The sequence below is a fragment of the Meriones unguiculatus genome, chromosome 8 (genome assembly GCF_030254825.1).
Source record: "Meriones unguiculatus strain TT.TT164.6M chromosome 8, Bangor_MerUng_6.1, whole genome shotgun sequence".
Lineage (NCBI taxonomy): Eukaryota > Metazoa > Chordata > Mammalia > Rodentia > Muridae > Meriones > Meriones unguiculatus.
The window spans coordinates 56398726-56421104 of record NC_083356.1 but is presented as its reverse complement, the minus strand read 5'-3'; the positions used below and the strand labels follow the sequence as shown (position 1 = coordinate 56421104).

The 22379-nt window shown below is 40.0% G+C and overlaps 1 protein-coding gene and 1 pseudogene across 6 annotated transcripts in view; both read right to left on the bottom strand.

Annotated features, from left to right (window-relative positions):
- Positions 1-1404: 1404 nt before the first annotated feature.
- LOC110566086 (general transcription factor 3C polypeptide 6-like) lies at positions 1405-8868 on the bottom strand (annotated as a pseudogene).
- A 2819-nt stretch (positions 8869-11687) lies between these two features.
- Sybu (syntabulin) overlaps positions 11688-22379 on the bottom strand; it is a 102079-nt gene continuing 91387 nt past the window's right edge. For 4 of the 6 annotated variants that reach the window (XM_060389467.1, XM_060389468.1, XM_060389470.1 and 1 more), the window contains 4 exons: positions 21152-21254; positions 17241-17444; positions 15202-15351; positions 11688-13488 (listed from right to left, as the gene is read on the bottom strand). In XM_060389467.1, coding sequence (XP_060245450.1) covers positions 12378-13488; positions 15202-15351; positions 17241-17444; positions 21152-21254 — 1568 coding nt within the window. In that variant the 3' untranslated portion in view covers positions 11688-12377. The remainder of the gene's footprint in view (positions 13489-15201; positions 15352-17240; positions 17445-21151; positions 21255-22379) is intronic. The other 2 variants (XM_060389466.1, XM_060389469.1) reach the window with 1 other exon arrangement.

Here is a 22379-nt window from a genome sequence, read left to right as displayed (position 1 = left end):
TTGTTTTATTTTCTTCCTAGCTTTTACTTTTCAGTGTCTCTTAGTTACAGCCATTGGGCATGTTTAGTAACTGGAGAGGTTTTTGAGATGGTATTAAGGTATGTTTTTACCAGAGGCCCTGTTCTGTCTTGTAGGGCTATAAAGAGACACTTTTCGGAACTGCCTAAATGCGACCCAGCCTCATGCTGAAGATTTGTTTTTGTCCTTGTATACCTGCTGCTGACTGCCAATTTATATTCAGGAGCCTTTGCAGAGAAACTGAAAATGTTTTATACCTCAATTAACCTGAGCCTTCTGTTCCAGATTTCCATGGCTATTTTGCAGGTTTTTTCTTTGCCCATTGATTTGGTCACAACAGTTTTGAAAACTTGATAGAGTTGGAGAGATGGTACAAAATTAAGCAGTTTGTCATAAGTTTGTAGGGTTTCTTTAATGGAAATGATGGTTTTAGGGTTAACTGAGACTATTAGGTAGGTATGGAGGGCTAGGTCCATAATTTCAAGACTAGGAGGCTTGAAGGAGAATTGCATGAAACTGATGACTAGTCTGGGCTACATAACTAGAACATGAAAAAAGAAATGTGAGTTGTTAGACCCTTTGCACTTCTTTCTAAGGTCCTATAGATAGATACCTTTTCTGCTTGTCTCTACAGTGCTATTGTTTCCCTTGCAGAAGATAGGAGAGGCTGCCTAGTTAGACTTGGCAACAGCCTTTCCTTTGAAGTCTAGATTAGTATGTCAGCAATTATGATAGTTGCTGTAGATCTTAAACTTCCATTCCTTGCAGGCTTTATGTGCAGGCTTGATTGCCAGCCTGTGGTCATAGGGATATGCCATGAAAGGGTTGTTGGGAACATGCTCTATTCTTCTCTGTCTTTCACTTCTCAGTTTCTACAGGTGAGAACATTCCTTCCACTGTATCCTTCCATAATGTTCTTCCTTACCATGGGACCAGGACACTCTGGATTAAAAACGTAAGCCAAAATAAAAATTTCCTCCATTTATTTGTCTCTATATTTTGTCACAGCAATGGAAACCTAAATATCATGTGCTTAGCACTAAGTGTAAAAAATTGTATTCAAGCTGCCTGGCAATGGCAAGTCTGTAAGTAAATGCTATGATCAATTCACATAACGGTAAAGCTTAGGAAGTCAACTGTGTGTTCGATCAATACAGCATAAAATACAAACTTCAAGCAGGTTACACAAGACAATACCTAGTGGATTATGACTTCTATAAAATTCAAACTGGATGAACTATGAACTGCACAAAATACTAAGTTTTTAGATGGTCTTCCTAGTTCTGACTCAGTTAATATGGTATTAATAAATGATAGTAAATAATACTTTGTGTTTTCTAAAAACTTATTTTTTTAAATTGTATACATGACCTCTTTTTTAAAAGTTCAAGGCTGGGTGTTCTGAGAAACATTTACATCTTGAGTTCCCATGAAAACAGAACTTCGCGTTGCAGAAAGGGTATCCCCAGGAGGACCAGGGTCCCCTGCTTCCAAGTGTGCTTTCTCCTGCTCGTGTGTCTGCTCTGCACTGCCTTTCACTGCAGTCTCTTGGTCTTACAACTCCACAGGGTTATCGGGCTGGCACTCCAACTTCATCTTTATTTTCCTGTAGAAAGGTGTAAATCATGTTGGGCCTACAGGAGAAATCGTTATCCTTCCTTTGCAGCCATTTTATACCATCTGTTTTCTTCTTCCTTCTTTTCTATCAGAAAAGTCCTGGTCATGCTGAGCTTCATTGTGTGCCATTTGAATTTTAGCATGGTTTTATCAGACCTAGATCCACATGTTCAACACCTTCTTCGAATATAACACAGGTCCCAAGAGTATCTTCATATTCCCTGGCAAACACATTGCTATCGACCTGCAGGATGGGCCTCTTGGTCAATTCCCAAAATCTTGCATTTATTTTTACGCTTGGAGGGAAAGTCTGAATCAATTATGACAATTCTACCAGAATAAACTGTTCTTTCTCTGTCTCCTCTTCATCATCCTCTTCTTCATCCTCCCAGCTGGGATCCACCCCTCAGAACTTATTTTAAAATGGGTGTGATACCACATATCTTTAATCCCAGCATTCAAGAGGCAAGGGCAGGTGGATCTGAGTTCAAAAATAGCTTTGTCTACATAGTGACTGCCAGGGCTACATAGTGAGACTTTGTATTGTTTGGGGAATGGGGGCATGGGATGATACAGGTATTAAATGAATTGGAAGAAAATTAGCCTCTTTTATTTTCTGTAATTGATGACCATAACTGAGTGACAATGCTATGTCATAAATTTATTTATTTGAGTTTAATATGGACAAGGCAGAATGAATTAACAGAATTTCACATTTGCAAAATAAGGTTAGATAGTTCATTTGATTGGGACATAAGTCTGTAAGGTGAAGGCCACAGGCGTCATATATATGTAGTCCAGTACTATGCCTTAGAGACGTTTCTGCTGTAAATCATCTTTAATCATCTTTAGGGTTTGGTTGAGAGGCAGAATAACAAAACATTCAACTTTTCACACAAAAATTCAAAAGACACGGTTACTCAATGTTACATTTTCTTCTGTTAGTTTTGGTTCCTTATAAACTATTAACTATCACCTTGTAGTTTAATTAACTAAAATATTCAAACCAAAGTTTGAATTCTTTTTAATTTAATTTAATTTTTAATTTAGAATTCTGCCATATATTAATTACATCCCAACCACAGTTTCCCTTCTGATCCTCCAGCCTGCCATGCACACACCTCCCCTCTCCCCTAGGTCTACTCTTCCTCTATATCCCTTCAGAAAAGGGCAGGCCTCTCAGGGATGTCAACCAAACATAGAGTATCAAGTTGCAGTAAGTCTAAACACATCCCTTCATATTAAGGCTGGAATCGGCAACATCCAGTCTCTGGTTTTGTGGAGCCCACAGCTCAGTCTGAGCATGCAGGCAGGCGTGTGGCTCTGGGCAGGCCACCCAGCACCCATAGGAAACCTGGGAACTCTTCAGGCATTTAGCTGGTGACCTGAGATTAGACCCAATTCCTTCCCACACCATGGGGATTCCTCTCACCTGGGGAACACAATTCCTGGTGTTTTGGGGTTCTCACTTCCATCTGTTGGTCCCTGTGCAGTCACTGCTGCCCTGCTCCTCACTGTGTTCTCAGCACCACCATCTTGAATCCTTCTTTTCCTCTTAAAACTTTTATATTTATGGTTGTGAGTCTAGCCTTTACATTATGTGTTTTCTTTACCGTACTTCTGCTGCTGTAGAAACACAATGACTTAATTATAGAAAACAGAGATTTTGAATATTTCCCTACCATTATTCTTCAGCATGTATCACATTTTTGGAATTTATTGGGTTAGTGTGTATGATTAAAAATTGTTAGAGGGGATGGAGAAATGGCTCAGTGTTTAGGAACACTGGCAACTCCTCTAGAGGACCCAGGTTCAAGTCCCAGTGCCCATATGTCAGGTCACAACTGCTTGTAATTCCAGATCTAGATCCAGGGGGTCAGTGGCACCAGGAATGTACATGATGTACATAGTAGTGATGCAGGCGAAATACCCCTACACATAAAATAAATTTAAAATTAAAAAAAAAACCAAAAAAACAAAAAAGAAAACTTTTAATCTTTCTGTTTTGTATGTTTAATGCTTTTATTATTATGGGGGGGTGTCTTTTCTGGCCCAATCACTTTGGTGTTCTGTAAGCTTGTAACATAGGCATATCCTTTAGGTTAGGAAAATTTATTTCTATGATTTTGTTAAAGATATTTTATGGACCTTTCAGCTAAAATTCTTCTCTTTCTATATATTCTTAGATTTGGTCTTTTCTCCTGCTTTCCTGGATGCTTTGTGTCAGGAAAGTTTTAGATTTAATATTTTTTGATCGATGTTTCTTTCCTTGAATCTTCAACACCTGAGAATCTGTCTTCGATCTCTTCTTGTATTCTGTTGGTGATACTTGCATGTGCAGTTCCTGTTTGCTTCCTCAGATTTTCTACCTCCAGAATTTCCTCAGTTTGTGTTGTCCTTAATACTTCTATTTCCATTTTCAGATCTTGAACAGTTTTATTCATTTCCTTCACCTGTTTTTTTTTCTTGGTTTTCTTTAAGGGATTTATTAATTTTTCTACCATTGCTTGTTTATGTTTTCCTGGCTTTCTTTGAGGGATTTATGTTTGTTTTTTCCTGGATTTCTTTAAAGGATTTATTCATTTCCTCTTAAAGTACCTCTGTTATCTTCATAAAGTTGGTTTTATGGTCATTTTCTTGTGCCTTTGTTGAATATTCATAGGTGTTGTAGTAGGAGAGCTGGACTCTGGTGGTGCCATATTACCCTGGCTGTTGTTGATTGTGGTCCTAAACTGGCATCTAGGCACCTGGGTTTGGGATGACTTTAGGTGTATGTGCCAATTTCTCAGTTTGTTTTGTTGCTGGTTTTTTTTTTCCCTTGTTTTTTTGTTTTTTATTTGGTCTTCTGTTCTTTGTGGTCTGTATTTCTGGTGACTGGCATGACCTCTGGTTTATCAGGGAGTCTCCAGCAGAATTGGGGACTGGACCTCTGGAAGCTAGCATGGCCTTTGGTCTAGCAGGGGTCCTCTGTTCCCCTGACTGGCATGGTCTGTTCCTCTTATGGTTGGCATGGCCTGCATCTGAGCAGGGGATGTCAGCATATGTATGGGCTGGGGTACAGCAGTGGGGCATAACAACAGGCGCTGGTAGTGGGGTGGGAAGGGACGTCAACAGCATGGGTCTTTGTGCTCTGAAAGGAGGAATAGAAGGGTCCTGAGGGCAGGTGGAGCTCTTTCCTGTTCTATAGTTGGAATTCTTAACTCCACAGTTGCTGTTTCTAAGCTTGTTGAGTTTTGTTGAGTAAAACTGCTCATTTTGTAGCAGAAAAACACCACCACTAATAGATAAAGTGAGACTTTTATTTCTCCTCATTGGTATAAAACTCATTTTAAAGACCAGGTGGTCTTGAATTCACAGAGATCTAAGATCCTGCCTCCACATCCCAAGTGCCATGTGTCACCATGTTTACAGAATGAAAATACATTTTTTCAAAGCATGTTTGAAGCTTATTGTGGTGGTGGATGCTTAGGAGGTTAAGGTGAGAACATCATCTCAAGGCCAGTTTGAACTATAGAGTGAGACCCTGTCTCAAAATACCAAACATAAATATTGTTTTTATTTTTAAATCTGCATTTTATTATAGTGATAAGTGAAGTATGGAAGAGCCCTTGTGGATCAAAGTGGTACGTAGCTGATACACACACCATATCCCAATACTGCTTTCTGGGGGAGATAGGAAAATTGTTAAAACTCGTCCTTTTCTCCGTACACTAAATAAACCGGAAATGGTGTGCTGGTGTAGAAAAATTAAAGGTAAGTTTAAGATTGTAAGGACCTATATTGTTTAGTGTAGGAAGAGAGATGGGTAAATCATTTCAAACACTAAGCTATTACGATTCAGAGGAAAAATGGACATTCTAAAGAAACTGAAATGCCTACTCTAATATGATCTGGTTGAGTCAATGCATCAGTCATTGTGGCTCCAGATGCTTACTTACATGGCCTCTGTTCTCTGGGAGGTAATGAGTCCTTTTCATAGTTAAACCAACATGACACTGGCCAACACATTTGTAAGAATAGTACTAACCCGAGTACTATTCCAACTGAGAGTTTCCATATGAAGTCTTGCATAAGCTGACAATTTTCAAAGACCGTGGTACATAGGAAAGTGGTTTTCAAACTGTTCCAGATGCTATGCCCTCATTGTGGTAGGAGATGGATGAAGGCAGATGGCAAGGTCCCAGGTTCACTGTCATTCCAAAAACTTTCTGCTTGTAAACATGTTTTATATATTGGGTTTTTCCTCTTCAAAATGTTTTTTATTTGATGAATATGCCTTTGACAAACAAAATTCTTTTGAATATTATTTGGATTTCAAAATTACTTGGAACTTTTGTTATAATCATTGTAACAGTCATGACAGGCAAAAGTGGTGATCATAGCAGAGTGCATTTGTAGTGGTTTAAAAATAATAATAATATTATTGTTGTTTTTCGAGACAGGGTTTCTCTGGGTAGCTCTGGCTGTCCTGGAACTCACTATGTAGACGAGGCTGTCCTGGAAATTGGAGATCTGGAGATCCACCTGCCTCTGCCTCTGAGTGCTGGGATTGAGGCCATATTCTATCACTCTGGCTGGTTTAAAAATAATTGGCTGATACAAACCTGCTTCATTTTATTTAGTCTTACTATAACTGTATTTTTCAGTCAGCTAGGAGTTTGTGGACACTGACTAAAGATTTGTCTGTTATAAATTTATTTTCCTAAATTGCTGCATATTTCACCTGTCAAGATTAGGGATACATGAATTTTGTAAGTACTCACTGACACAAAATGGAAGTAAGGAAACTACTCCAAACTTTTTAAAGAGAAAAACTGTCAAGAGAGAAACAGACCCAACTGCATGGGTGGCGGCTATGACAAATGTAAATCACAGACTTCCTTCTACCGCAAATGTCAGATTGCTTGGCATCCGAGTGCATTGTACATGCACCCCACCCCCTACTTGGAAAGGTCAGCAAATCCCTTTGGGAAAAATCTTTTCTTATAAATTGAAATGTTTGCTCACATAACCTTAGGAAATGTTCCACATTTGCTTTGATGTGATAGCAGTTTGTGCAATAGTGTGGGATTGTTCTTTTTGTTTCCATTTTCCTGCCTGTACATCACAGGCATCCAAAATTACTGAGAGCAACTCTGAGGCACTTCTGTCTGCAGGATCAGATCATCTTGTTAACAAAACCAGGCACTGCCTTGGGCTTCCAGAAAGCAAGCATGCTCCATCATTTTTTGTTTCAAGGAAGTCATTTGAGAGACTGGTCTGAATAAAAGCAGTAATTTTCCACAGATTATGCATGCTGACATTCAAAAGCGGGAGAAGGAGGAGGATGGAAAAGAGGCAAAGAAGAGGAAAAGAAATAGCTGCTGCGGGATCCCTCGTCACCTTTGTCATTGTGCATAGGATATGCAGGGGTTAGAGGCTCAAATTAAACTGCTTTTTTTGAAGCTTTTAAATTCTGTGAAGGATGCAAGACTTTGAGGCAAGGAACGATTTGCTGCTGTTCATCTGCTTCCAATCTGCTAACAACTGTGTGGTTCTCGGAGATCTTTTCTCATGGGAGTCCTTCTAGATCCATCTTGAACTGACAACAATGTGGAGTTCTGATCTGTGATGACAACAATAAGCAGATACCACAAACAGGTTTTTAATTTTCTTTTTAAGTAAAAATGCCTTAACTTAGCAATGACTAAAAATAAAAGGAGGGACTTCAAGGAAGCAACCAGTATCCAGGTTCTTAGTCTGGGCTGGACCACAGGAAAGAACATGAGTCAATAATGGCTCATTATTTTGGAACACTTCCGAATATTCATGTCCCTGAATAGTTTCCCCTGCCATTTCAATCAAATCCCTCTACTCCTGACTAGAACTGCAAATAAGTTACTGTGCAAGTACGAATATGCGTACATTCATACATTCCATATGTACATTCCAGTAGATAGATTCCTCACAGAGAGCTCGCTTCATCACGTATTCTGAATTCTGACAGGGTCTTCTCTAGACTTCCTTTCTTCTTCAATTAACCCTTTCTTCCTCTGTCACCTGTTTTCTCTTTCTCTCTCTAGTGATTCATTCATTAATTAAACTCTGGGGTTCCTATCTCTTTGTAGCTATTGCAAATTTTTTCTACCTCCCTTCAAAGTAAAATTTGAACAGCAAATTAGCTGTACACTCTTATTTCTGCATTCTTTCACCTTATTGTTAAGAATTTCTTACATGAGGAAGTGCATGTACATAATTTTCAGCACTCTCCTTCATTTCTTCCCATTTTCACTACCTGCCAAACTCATGACCACTTCTTTGATTATTACGTGTATACACACAATTGGTGTGTATGTGTGTGTGTGTATGTATGCACTCTCCTAACAACTTGAAGTGAGGTTTTCATGCCTGGCACTGGGATTTTTGTTAGGTAGTATTTAGCTCTCTTGGGAGACCATTTTCACCCCATTTGTGTGCATAAATCCATTCAAACTGTATATTTGTATGTACACCCATATTACACACACACACACACACACACACACACACACACATATATATGTAAGTAAACATATATTTCCCTATGTCTTTTTAAAATAGTGTTATTATTACTTCTACCCATCTAGTTATACTCTCCCCTTGTTTTTTCTGGTTTCTCTTTCATAACACCTATGTCCTAGAAGCCCTCTTTCTAAAAGCCCATGGTGCTGTCCTGGCTTTTGCAGTTACCTCATCTGATATACTCATCTCCAAAGATTCAGAGCTAAAAATCCATGAATAATATAGCATGCAGTGTTTGTTTTGGGGTCTGTGCTACCTCACTAAGTATATTTTCTCATTTGCCTGAAAGTTGCATGATTTCATCTTTTCACAGCTGTATGTATATGTTCCAGATTTTCATTATTGTCAGTTGAAGAGCATTTAGGTGGTTTCTATTTTCTAGCTGTTATGAATAGAACAGCAGTGTATCTGTGGAGTAGGGTATCAAGTTCTCTGTACATACATGTAAAGTCTTCTTGTATGGCTTGTTTTCTAATTGAATTATTGAGGTTTTCTTTTTCATTCCATCTTCATAGAGTTCTTTCCAATCCTCATCTTTTTACTGCTTTCAGTTTTTAAGTCATGAATTATGTTCCTCATTTCAGTCAGCTGTATATTCATATGTTTATTAACATCATTCAGGAATTTGTTCCTATCCTCTTTAAGTTCATGGTATTTGTTTATATCTTCAATAAACTTCATGAATTTTTTCATGTTTATGATTGTTCTTTTAAATTCTCTATTCTAGGGTTTTTCTATATAATTCCCATTGGAGAACACTTCCATAAGACATCCCTAGAGTGAGTTTGGGTCTGTTGTCTTGGCCTTTCACACTGTTGGCAGTTTGCTGATGTGAGCTGGCTTACAGACTTCTTTCATTGGTTGTGTGTCTGTTAAGAAATTCTAGCCTGTATTAATTGGGGCTGGTGCAGGAGCTCTTGTGGCTAGATTAGGACTGGCAGTGTGGAGACAATGCAGGTGGCTTGATTCTGGGGGAACTCACTAGACAAGGCCAGTGAGGGAGCTGAGTGCGTGAAACCATGCTTGGGAGTGTGGGGTTGATGCAGGTGGAGGTAGGTTGGGGGAACTTCTCAGGCCTGGTGAATGGATTAGATATCCATCTGGAACAAGGCCTGGGAGTTTGGCTGTGGCATGGACAGGCTAGATTCTGGTCCAGTCTGGCTTACATCCCTATACCTTCCATAAATGTGAATTGACAGTCATGACGACTTGGCTGTCAAAGCCAGTGAACACGTTATTGCTTTCATGTTGTACACGTTCTTTACAGAGTTTTAACACTCCACTCTAGACACTGTTTCACCTCATTTTCCTCTTTTTTTTTTTTTTTTTTTTTTTTTTTTTTGGACAGCTTCTCCTCTGGCTTTATGAGTTCTTCATTTCTCACTTCTGTCTAAATGTGGGAATAAGACAGGACTTAGTATTTGGCCTTCTTTCCCATTTCTTGGATGGCTGCATCTCTTCTGTGTTTTTAAATAATGTGCAGAATGAAGGAGCCTCAATTTTATAACAAGCCCTGGCAGTTTCTGGGATCTCCATATGTATATATGCAGTCACTTACTTGGCATCTCCACATAGCTATTTTAGTGACATTTTAGTTTTTTTCTTAGCCAAATTTGAATCTCTTGAATTCTTCATTTTTAGCAAATAGTACTCATTGATGTAGTTGCTCAAGCTGGAAATCCTTGATTTCCTTAATTTATCCCTTTCCTTTTACCCTCATCTCCCTCTCACCTATTTATTTATTCAGCTTAATCACTTTATCTATTTCTATAGTCAAGTCGATCTCTTCTATGCACCATAAAAATACTTGGTCCTTGTTCTCCTTCCTGCCCAGCTACAACATACCCTGCACCCAGAAGTTAGTTTTTAAAAATAAACATGTCATTGTTCTACTTAAAATCCATTAATATTTTCTCATTGCATTGATAGTAAACCCAAACACTCCCATATGAACCAGCTTCCTGTCTATTCCTTTCCCTTTGCTCTGCCATCCTGGCCTCCCATCATGCTTCCAAAATGTGTTGAAATCTTTTCTGTCTTGCAGGTCTTCACATTTGTTCTCTTTCTCTCCCCACCACCTCTCTCTCTCTCTCTCTCTCTCTCTCTCTCTCTCTCTCTCTCGTGTGTGTGTGTGTGACATTTTCTCATTGCTTCTCATGGTTTGCTGGTAATATTACTCAAAGGTGTGTTCCTTATTTTTACCTTATTTCTCATTCTTGGTCAAAGCACCTTCCAAAGCACATACCTCAGCCTGAAATTATGTTTGAAAGCACTGCATTCTTTACACCTTGCCTGCCTTTTAGTGTCCAACCCAGTAAAGTAGCTCTCTGGGTTGGGATATGCCATTAACTGGCTGTTGGATGAATTATTCTGTAGTGATTTTCAGACCTATGTGCAAGATTTTCTAAGTTCTTGACATCCATGCATGAGACAACACAGATCTGTGCCCTGTTCACAGAGATAACAAATCAATGAGAAATATGGGTAATAAGACATTGAAGGTACAAATAAACAAGTGTCAATACATATTTAACGTGCTATGGAGGAAAAGTTTTGGGGAGAGGTTATTTGCCACGTCACCTCTACTTTTGTAGTAAGGGAGAAGAGGCATTTTCATTGTAGACACTTAAAATCTTGGCTTCTGAAGATGAACTTAATGATCTTGAATAGTTTTTCTCCCTGAGGCATTTTAGCTCTCTGTTTGTAAAACAGAATACCCACATCTCAAGGCTAGTAAGAATCAATAGTTACTGCATATCACCTCCTCTGCCCACATCACTGCTATCATTGAAAGGGAAGGAGGATGGAGGATGGATGGTACCCTGTAATTTCCTTTTCTTGGGAATCTAGCAAGCTTAAACCAAAAACTACCCACTTACCCAGAAAGAGTTAATGCATGCTTACTGATTATGAGTGTAAGCAAGGGTATGGCTTATTTATGATAAATCTACTCTTTTATGTATACACACACACAATTTGGTTTTTTGAGCAGGGTTTCTCTGCGTAGCCTTGACTGTCCTGGAATTTATTCTGAAGACCAGGCTGGTGTCAAACTGACAGAGAATTGCCTGCCTCTGCCTACCAACTGCTAGGATCAAAGGTGTATGCCACCACCTCCCGGAATAATGCTTTTTAAGGCAGGAAGTATTTTTTCTTTTTAAATAATTTTCATTTTTAAGTATGTGTGAGAGAAGGAGAGAAGAGAGGGGAGATGGAGAGAAGAAGAGAGAAGAAGGGAGGAAAGGGAAGTATACACCATACTCAAAAAGTGTTTAGTTAGAAGGTGTTGTAAGCCACATAGTTGCTGGGAACAGAATTCAGGTTCTCCATAAAAGTGGTTAACTTCTGCTCCTAACCACTGGAGCATATTTCCAGCCCTTCATCTTCTTTAATAACATTTTTTCTTTCTCATTTCAGGGCTTAATTCCATTTTCATAGAATCTTACTAATAAAGAATGATTTATTTATTTGCTCTTGTGTATTAGTAAACACAATTATAGGAGGCATAAACATTTAAGTGGAAACACTAATCTTTATTTTCATGCTGAACTGTGTGGGTACAAACAATTTCCAAAAAACCACTATATATAATAAGCAAAAAATAAGTTAGTACATTGTAAATTTACATAGTTTCATCAACTGACAGGTTTAATAGCAAACGAGCCTTTTAAGATTTTGGAGCTACATATAGTTAAAAAAAAATTCCAAACACTCAAACCTTATCAACTCCAAGAAAGACAAAAAAGAGCTATTCAAGTCTTCTTTGAACCAATGACACAAATACATTTTTATTTTTGGTTACAGTCCCCTGCTATGCACAAGACCATTGGAATGCTGGAACAATTACACATTTTGAAACGGCACAAAGCAAAGCGAGGAGATAACATGCCAGCCTTAGGCTTGGTGAAAGTGCAAACTGCATTTTCTCTTCCTGAACAATTGTATAAGAACGGGCACCTCAGACAACACGGCAGGGGCATAAGCATGCTTTCTACACCACTCTGGTGGGACAGCTACCAGAACCAGGTTTCCATGCCTTGGAAGATACCTCTCGTGTTAAACAGCCAACAGGCTTCAACTGACTATAGTGCAAATAAAATAGAGAAGAGAAAAAACGACGGAATAGAGACTTCCACTGATCCACCTGGTGTTGCTCTACCTGACAATGCCACACGGACACATTGGCACACGGTAACAACTAATTAGGTTTTTATGTGGAAGGCTGTGCGGCGGAGCGAGTGTAGGGCCACCACACAGCAGCCCCGGAGCAAGGCTCCAATGTTGTAGACAGGATCTGTACCCCCTCTCTGAGTACTGAATGCCCACAAAACCGTGGGCACCACAGGGGCAGCCACAGCCAGTAGATCCACCAAGAAACTGCTGCTCCAGTACTGCCTCACAACACCTCCCTGAGAAAGCGAGAGGATGTTGTCCAACCTTTCTTCTGTGTAGGCTGCAAAATCTAGCTCTCTCATGAGGCTATTTGCACGGGCTTCCATAGCTGCCTTGCTGAATGGAATCTCCACAGGAGACAGAAGGATGGCTGAGTTGGGACTTCTTGGAGTTAAATCAACCATTAAGGCCGAGATGGATTCTGGGAAGCTTTCCATTGAGTCAGCTCCAGATTCATCTGGGGTTGTTGGGGTTGTTGAGCTTGTGGGACATGAGTCCTGAAGCTTTAGCACACTCTGAATGAGCTCTGAGATGGCAGGGCTGAATGGCACCACATCTGTCTGCACTGCTTGCTCCACCACCACTGGGCCCTCTTCCTGGCTCACCAAGGGGAGGGCCTTGAGGGCTTGTGGACCTGGGGTGGAATGAACAAACTCCAGGTCATCAGACAGTGTGGTGGTGGCAGTCACCATCTCATCTAACAAATCTGTGCCCTCGGCCATGCTGTCTCCCACCAGAAGCTCACTGTCAGCACCTTCCTCTGTTCCCTGTTCTTCCAGAGACAACCCATCTGCCATCTTGTCAAATGTGGTACTTAGAGGAAAACTTTTCTCTGGGGAATCACAGGAAAAGTCTAGACACAGTTCATCCCTCAGGGAACTATTATGTGCCATCTCCATGCTTTGAAGCAAAGACTCCAGCTTCTTGTTTTGGATGTTTATGTCCACAAAGTATTTCTGGATGCCTTTATCTTTATCAGCCAAGCTGCTCCTCATAGTTTCAATGACCTGTTTGAGCTGTTTAATCTCTTTTCTTGCTTCTTTGAGTGCCAACTGAGCCTCCACTCTGTGGCACTCTTCTTCAATCCAGTCGTCCCTCATTCGAGCCAACTGAGACTTGAGCTCCATGATTTCAGATTCCCTACAGGAAAGGCAGGCAAGGTTACAAGCTAACATGGTATAATAGACAACATACAAAAATTGACACAGCCAAAGCACACGAAGTAAGAAGTTAAAGCAGTTTCAGATTTTTTTTTTTTTTGCAAGTATTAGCCATGGAATTCCCTGCTTTAATTGGCAAGCAGCTAAGCTAATAATAGTAACCAAAAGTAGAATCAAAATAGCTTCCATTGTTTCCTTTTTGAATACTCAACCTGGAGCAGGGATTGTAGCAAGTACTTTATCCTCTACACCAAACTTAGTATTTGATAGTTTACTATTAATTTCTTAACCTACTTCTAACTCTATAGTTTACCCCTTTGTACTATATATGAACAGTTGTGGGAGAAAGTCTACTTCACTTTTAATTACTGATTAAAGAGAGGCTGAAAGATCAGTTATGACCTTGTATAACTGTCCTTGTATTCCAGCGATACTTTTTAAACAATAAAATGCTATATGTTCAAGAAGAGCTTTGTAAAAGTTTTTTAGACTCTCTTGCCTCAGAAAAGAGCATAGTCAAATCTACTATACACTGAGGTGAGTCTATGAGATGTCTTAGCATTCACAATAACCTATTCTAAAACTTTTGCCAAGAAATTCTTACATGTAATTTCCTCAAAGTCTAATATATATATGTTAGAATATATTATATATAATATATATATAATATATATATATTACTTGTAACAAGTACTCATGTTTCTTGTGAATACAAAGATGAAACAATCCAAATCTTCATGTATCTGAGAGCACCTAGTGTTTGTTTCTTTATCATCTTTTCCTGCTTTCTTATGCCTTCTCTTACAAGTGTTCAAAACTTCCACTGGACTATTCATAAATCACAATAGCCCACAAAGTTTACCCTGGAGAAATCTTGGGTCTTATGTCTCTTTCAATCAGGTAAAGCGTCAAATTAAATATGAAGATGAAAACTCCCTGCCTATACTATATCTAATCACGCTTTACCAGTCAAGGTCACAGTTTTTTCACCATATCCTGTAGTGGCAGCAGAGGATGATGGAGATGGTCAGTTCTAGAGAATGCAAATGCTACATCCACTAAGGACACAGCTCCCTAGTTACAGCTAGTATGTCTGATGGTCACGTTGTCTCAAAAAGTCCCAAGAGGAAACCAAGAAGCAGAAGGTCTGGCTTGCTCCCAACATAAGTTTGGTGTTTGTGTGTTTGTCTGTGATAAGATCTAGACACAGGCTGTTTTTTTGTTTTGTTTTTGTTATTTTTTCTTCTTTTTTATTTTTCCCTGAAGCCTTAACAACAGTCCAAGAATGACAAAGCTCTTCCTTCAGCATAGAAACAGCTGGCAGGAGTCTGTGCACACAGGCATCCAATCTCTCCAGAGACTATCAGGACTGGATAGGGCCACTGTGACCTTTTCTGATGGAAGTAGAAGATTGTTCCTACAAATTTTTCTACCTTTTAAAAATAGCCATGTACACACACATCCAGTTCTTTATGGCAAAACTCAACACACCCAGGACCCCTCTAACCTACTAGCTCTCATGAGCTCCTGCAACAGCCACGACAAAAACAATTATGAAATAGATCTGTTTGAAGGCTGAAAATTTAACAAAACTGTTTTGTTTTTCATTCTTCTGTATAGTCTTGGTTCCTATGTCAATTTCTGCAAAGAAGAAACTGTGCTAAGCCTCTTGGTGTGGGAAATTCAGGTTTACCTTTCATGTAGCCGGCGTTCAGACTCCTTCAGTTTTGTCCTCAGGTGCCTTACTGTGACCTCCTTCTGCTGCAGAGGAGTCAGATATTGTTCTGGATTTGGGGGTTTGACCCCGTGATTTTCTCCACAAGACATATATCTTCCAGATCTCCTGAAATAATTCAAATACTAAGATGTTACTTTTTGCCCCTGTTTCCTTTTCTATGGAAAGAAAAGGAGGGTAATATAATGGATGTCTGTGCACACAGCCCCTCAGACTGGGAGGTAATTAGGACATAATGGGCATAGTTCCTTATGATGGTATTAATGCCCTTATCAGAGATCTTAACTATTGGAAGATAAAGGAAATGAAGAATGAAAGTGAGCATATTATATGCATATATATATATATATATATATATATATATATATGTCTCAATGAAACATTACACCACTAATATATGCAATACAAATGTTAAAAAGTCTCTAGAGAGTTCTCTGGATCACTTTCTTTTTTGTGAAGATTCAATAAAGGAATCTGCTACATTTAAGTGACCATGTTGGCACTGTTTCAGACTTATTTTCCAGAACTGAATAAACACCTCACTTGTGTTTGTTCCTAAAGTTTGTCACCCAGTCTATGGTACTCTGCTCTAGCAGCCCAGACAGACATGCAGCTGACAGCTAGAGTAGAATGGCAGCAGTATGCTGAAGCTGTAAGTCTCAAAACAGATAACTGTGTCGGAAGTTGGATAATAACACACTGGCCAATCTCAGGGTTATTTATTACAGGGAAGACTGAGGTGTATGTGTGTTTGTGGAAGGATGGGGCAGTGCAGGGAGGTTTTCTAAGGCTTAGGAATGATTTCATATGAGATACTGTATGTTTGTCTATTGGCCTGGGCTATCAGTTCAGATTAACATACTCTTGCATTAAAGAACAGTGTGGGGTGAGGGTGGGGAGTCAGGAGGGAAGGGAGAGGGCAAGGTGACCTAACTTTCCTCACAATTTGTCCCTGCCTAAAGATTTTGCTTATTATTAGTTGAATTCAAATTGTTCTGAAGTCAATGCCAATGGAAGTGTGCTGACTTGGTGGGAATGGAAAGTTCCTTGCTCAGAGGGAACAAGGCCACTCCACTCTTCCCAGTGTGTTTTTGTGGAGAAGCACTCAATGTTCTGCAAGCACAGCCCAGCTGGAATCTTGGCCATTCTCTGGCCTGCCTAAGCCTGGGCATCCCGGCTGTAAGAGAGCTGACTAATGAGAATAGGGATGCCGGGGAGGATAGGGCTGTGGAGGGCTGCCAGGTTCTCCTCTCACTCTGGGCCCAGTTCAAGCCCCCATGCTGCCTGGCTTGTGTGCCTACACTCTGCTTAGTATGGCCCATGTTCAGTTCCCAACCTTCCAAGGCTTCCCCTCTAGATTCTCTGGATATGTCACCCCTTCTTCCCACCCTTCTCCACCCACTATTAACTTCCTATTCAACTTTAAGAGAACACTTCAGTTTTATTTTGTTAGTGTGGCCTCTCTGATCACTCTATACTGAATTGGACCCCTGCCTCTTACATACTAATTGGACCTCTCACATATTAATATTCATATAGCAACAGACAGTACAGAATAAGCTAGATTTGCTTTTGTTATTTGATAGTTAGAGTCGTTCCCCTTTGGCAGTGAGCCTGAGGGCCATTTCTGCTCACAACTTTTACTCTCAGTGTTGAACACAGACCCTGCTACTGAATAAGCATTTAAGGAACAAATGAACACCAGCACGATTCTCCCTGTGCCTAGAAAACGAGAACAGCCCCTTCCCACTGTGCTATTTTCCCTTCCTATCCAGTAAGTGATTGGACTTTTGAGTGTTGTTTTAGCTTGTAGTTTGTGTTCCTTCCACATCAACCCTTAAAGGATTAGCTAATCATGAAAAAAAAAAGTGTCTTATTACAGATTAAAGCAGAACCTGTAATGGAAATAAGGAGTTACATACATTTTCCCATCTTTAAAGAAAAGTCTTAGACAGGACAAATTAAACAACATGCATTAGGAAGAAAAGGGGACTCACCTCATGACTGGACTGCAGTCACTTCCTTTGTAGGAGCCAGAGTTGCTGCTGCTTGGAGAAGAAGGGGCATAGCTAGGGTGGATGTTGTTGGGGCTTAATGGATTCCTGCACAGCATAGACACAAGGTCCTTTTCCCTTGGAGAAGGTGGGCTGCTGCCAGACTTGTGGTTTGATGCTCCATTGCTCCGCCCATGGGGACCTCTGCTGAAAGAAGAGCATTACAGATGCTAATTAGAGTCTGTGGCTGGAGAAGCTAAGGTGTTCCCTTGCTCCCTCCTAAAGCTAGTTATTTCTGAGAAATCTGCTTCCTAGAGTTGACTGGGGCAGAATGGTCACTGATGTGGTCCTCCTGAGCAGCACTGTTTTTTTTTTTTTTTTTTTTTTTTTCACCTACTTGATATTTGCTCTCCTTGTATCATATGTACTAGGAACCATTCCCTCTGCTTGCTCTATCTATTTAGCATTGCTCCCTCCTGTAGAAGGCTAATACCTTTTTAGTGAGGAGTTGGAATACTATTGATCTCCTCCAAGACCTTCAATACTTTCCTACTGCCTCCAGAGTAAAGACTAGACTCCTTATGATGGCACACAGGTCCAATTCATCATTCCTTCCAAGCCACTGTCCTAAATACACCAATATTACAAATGATTTAGCTTTCTGAAGGATCTCTGCTTGTTTTCACCTTTATATTTATGAGCCTATAATTTTTGTTGTATAGTATAATTGCTGAAATGAATTAACTGGGTGTGAGTCTTTGTGCTGCCATTTACAAAAAAATTAAGAAAGCCACTTTATGCACATACACACACATCACACAGACGTAACACACACACAACACATATACTACACACACTCACACACAAATGCATACCAAACACACATACCACACATACACATACTTCCTGCCTTCCTCACAGACTTGGTTTGAGAACCTAGCCTGATGTGGTACACCCCTGTAACACCAGGTTGTTGGAGGTAGAGGTAGAAAGGTCAGGAGCTTAAGGTATTTCCAATTATATAACAAGTTTGAGGGCCAGTCTGAATTATAATAGGACCTGTCTTTTTGTTGTTGTTTGTTTTTGTTTTTTGAGTCAAATTGGAAAGGTATGCAAGTCTTCTCCAGAAGCTTTGTGCAACTCAGCTCTAGGCTGATATTACAGGATCAGCTTATTTAGATTTTTCCTGTTTATCTGGTTCTGGAGATTTGATATCCAATAGAGTCAGAAAGCATCCAGAGAATGTTGAAATCACTTAAACAGGATAACATGTTCTGTCAGGAATATTACTTGGTTTTGCAGAAAAAATAAAATGCAGGAGATTCTTTTCATACAGCAGTAGTGCGTCTGAGAATCCCTTCTACCTGTAGTTATCAGTCTGGCTCTGTCCCACTAGTGCATTTCAGTGAGAAGTGTGTGTAAGACTGAGTGGTAAAGCCCATGGGCTCAGTGCCTGCAATCTCTTATTTAAAGTCAAATGCAATCTCAACTTGTTGCCAACCATGTTCACTGCACATTAACAATCCCACCAATTTCTAAACTTAAAAGTCCTTTCCCCTTGAAATCATCCAAACAGACTTGCTCCCTTTCACAAGGAAGGAGACACTTTATATGGAACAGATGGGCTGATGGCTTGGTGACAAGCTGACTTTAGCAGCCCAAGGGTGGGGAGAACTTCATGAGTAGCTGAAAGGACATGTACTCTGGCTTGGATTTTCTTCTCTATGCTTCACTTCCAAGCCTGGCACTGTCGAGTGTATTTCTCAATGTGACTACAAGAAAATATGGAAAGTTAAACCTTGCAAGCGACGGGAGAATATAAAGAACTGTCCATAACTTTGACATGGGGAATTTTATTCTCTGTTAACCATCTTTTACAGCCTTCTGTGGCACTTTTTGTTCCAGATACTTTGTGAAGACTTGGTCTTTATCCTGTCAGACTTGTGCAACCACTGCTTCCCACTAATGCATATATCACTGAAGCTTGGGGAAGAGAATCAGGAATGTACAGCTGAACTAGGATTCAAAATTGGAAAATTTAAAACTTCTTAATAGTGGTGTTTTCCACTTTATAGAAATGGAATACATTAATTTGGACCTCTAAACAGGTTTATCAGGATCAGGCTGTCATTTGGATATAGTTATTGTGTGGGCAATCCAGTTGAACATCTAACCTTTTACCTTACAGCAAGTGTACACAGTCTGTGACAACATTAAATTAGGAGATTTTTTGAGAGCTCATCTGGTACATGGAAGAAAGCAAAGATTCCTCAAGCTATAAAACATTACTCAAGACTTATAAAACACATAACTGGTCTTTGCATGTGTTTCAGGACATGAATTTCATAGCGACTAAGGAGCTAATTAAAAAAAAAAAACTTCATGTTTAAAACTATTACTGCTTCTCCTTTCATTTACATTTCAGTTTAAATGTTAACAAATATGGACATGGGTCTGGAGAGATGGATCAGAGGTTAAAAGCACAGTCTGTTCTTCCAAAGGTCCTGAGTTCAATTCTCAGCAACCACATGGTGGCTCACAACCATGTATAATAAGATCTGGTGCCCTCTTTTGGCATGCAGGTGTGCATGCAGATAGAACATCCATATTATATTATATTATATTATATTATATTATATTATATTATATTGTATTATATTGTATTCACACATATATAATCTTTAAAAAATAAAGAACAAATATGGATATAAACATCATCAATGATTGTAATTTTCAAAGGAGAAGCTGGAGTTCCATGATTGTCATTGCCACAGTGAAGCAAGCCCAATTTTTGCCTCCTCTACATCCTAAATTCTTTGCTCTAGTAGGCAAGAACAATGTAATGCATAAAAAAAGAGAAATTCTGTTCACTCCACAACCCTGAATACCTGAACAAAGTAATGTGAAAATACAGACATAAACCTCCCCAGAACTCCAAGGGATCTCTATTGAGAACCTACCACAGGCCCTTTACTTCAGGTATTATCATGCCACTATCCCAAATTTATGAATTGGGCCCTAATCCCTCAGACTTCAGAATGTAATTGCATTTGGAGACAAGACTGTTAAAGAGGTAATTAAGTTGAAATTTGGCCATTATGGTTCATTTCAGAGATAGCCCCTGTTCCCCTCACTAGGGAACCCACTTGGACACTGAGCTGCCATGGATATTTGTTCAACCATGTTCATAGCAGCTTCATTCGTAATAATAGCCAGAATCTGGAAACAACCCAGATGTCCCTCAACTGAGGAATGGATACAGAAATTCAACTAATGTTAATGGTGAACACTTTATTATGGTTACCATATGTCAGGCACTATTCTAAATAGAAACCCTCCAATGTAGGTGTCTGTTTTGCAAAATGAGGAGTAGAAGTATGGAGAAATGAAGCCCCTTTTCCAGGTCCATGCAGCACATAGAGGGTGGTCCTGGTGTAAGGCCAAGACAGCCTGAGTCCAGAGGGCACACATCCAGCTGCTTTGCTGTGTTGCCTCTGGCAATGGTGGCTACCCACATCTGTGAACCTTACACTTTTTTTTCCTCCCCAAGTAAATGTCTCCTTCATAGAGGGGAAGTTAGAGGCTTTGCAGGTGGCTAGAAAATGATAGGCTCATGAAGGGTAGGCTGGATGCAAAGGTTAATTTCCCAGTGCATATACAGGTGAGTCAGGGAAGGAGAAAGGAATGAAGGGAGGAGGGCACAGAGCCAAGCTGGGGGGTGGGGAAAGTAGGCTACCTCACAGGAGGACAGCAGGTGAAGGAAGGAAGCAACCAGCTGCAAACACTGTAGAATACTTAGCAATAAATTTCATCACTAATCACAAACACAGAATCCAGGTGCATCCATAGAACCTTACGGACAGGAAGTCACCTATATAAAGCTTCAGGATTATAGAGCAGGAGTCAGTGCCTACTTGCGTGAGAAAGAGGCTCTCTTGTTTCCTGTTGTAGACATGTGGACCTCAGGAGCCGAGATGCTGCCTGTGCTGCTCGAGGAGCTAAAATCTGCTTCACTGCCTGAAAAACAACAGGAGAAAGAAAAGCATGAAGGAAATGAGAGTAAAGCAAAGGCAGCCAGCTCCCTGCCCCCCAGGTCCCAGCTCCCTGAGATGCATGCTCTAACCCTGCAAGTGCCAAGATTCCAGAGCTTCCAAAAGCTTTGTTCCTGCCTCAGGGCAGACAAGAGAAAGCACAAGCCTGGGCACCATTTCATAAACAGGCTAGAACAGAAGGACAGGCAGATGGCTTCTTGAAGAGCCAATCTCCAGCAGACTATAAACAGTGGCCCAAGCAGGGCAAGGAATCCCAACTCCCCCTGTGTGGCTCTCACTGACCACCCACACCACCCAAAGTGTAGGCAAAAGGAAGAGTTCTGATCTGGGCAAAAGTGGTTTTCTTCCCCGAAGTTTATCTTGGAGCTATTGCAGTCAGTTCCTGAGAGTTGAACTTGGCACCTCTGGTCTGGAGTCAGCCAGTTAGAAGTAGTCAAGAGAGGCACTGGCTCCAGGAGTGGCTTGAAGCAACACTGTCTGATTACAGGCATGATTTTCTATGACAGCAGTTTCAATATATGGGCATATATTTAGGAACAGAATCTAAACCAAAACAGAAAGTTAACATTTCCAAACAGAGTGACAGTAATGGACCTGTGAGTGAGACAAAAATTTGGATTTGAGCTTTGAGGTGGGATTGTGAGTTTACAAAGATAAATGACACTGTGGGAGCAAGTGAGTGTTGGGTGTGTGGATATAATAGCATGCTGTGTGTTGGAATCATGTAATCCCATTCTAATAAAAAAGAGAAGTGAAAGGAAGAGAAAAGAGGCAGCAGAGAACAATGGAAGCAATAAAATAGGATGTTTCAAGACATGAAATTACACATGGCCTTGAAAACTGAATCTAGGTATTAGACCTTCTTACTCAACTTTTACAACATAATTTTGTATGGTGTTTTGGCCTAGAATCCAAAGCCAGTTCAATTTCTGAATTGAGAGAAATAAGAATGATCTAAATCCTTTCATTTCTCACAAACAGTGAACAACTGTTAACACAACAATGACTATTCAGTGCCTATTAGATCACCACTTATGTATGAGGTATTCTCTGTCATTCAATCATGGTACTTTTGTAAGCTAAGAGAGAC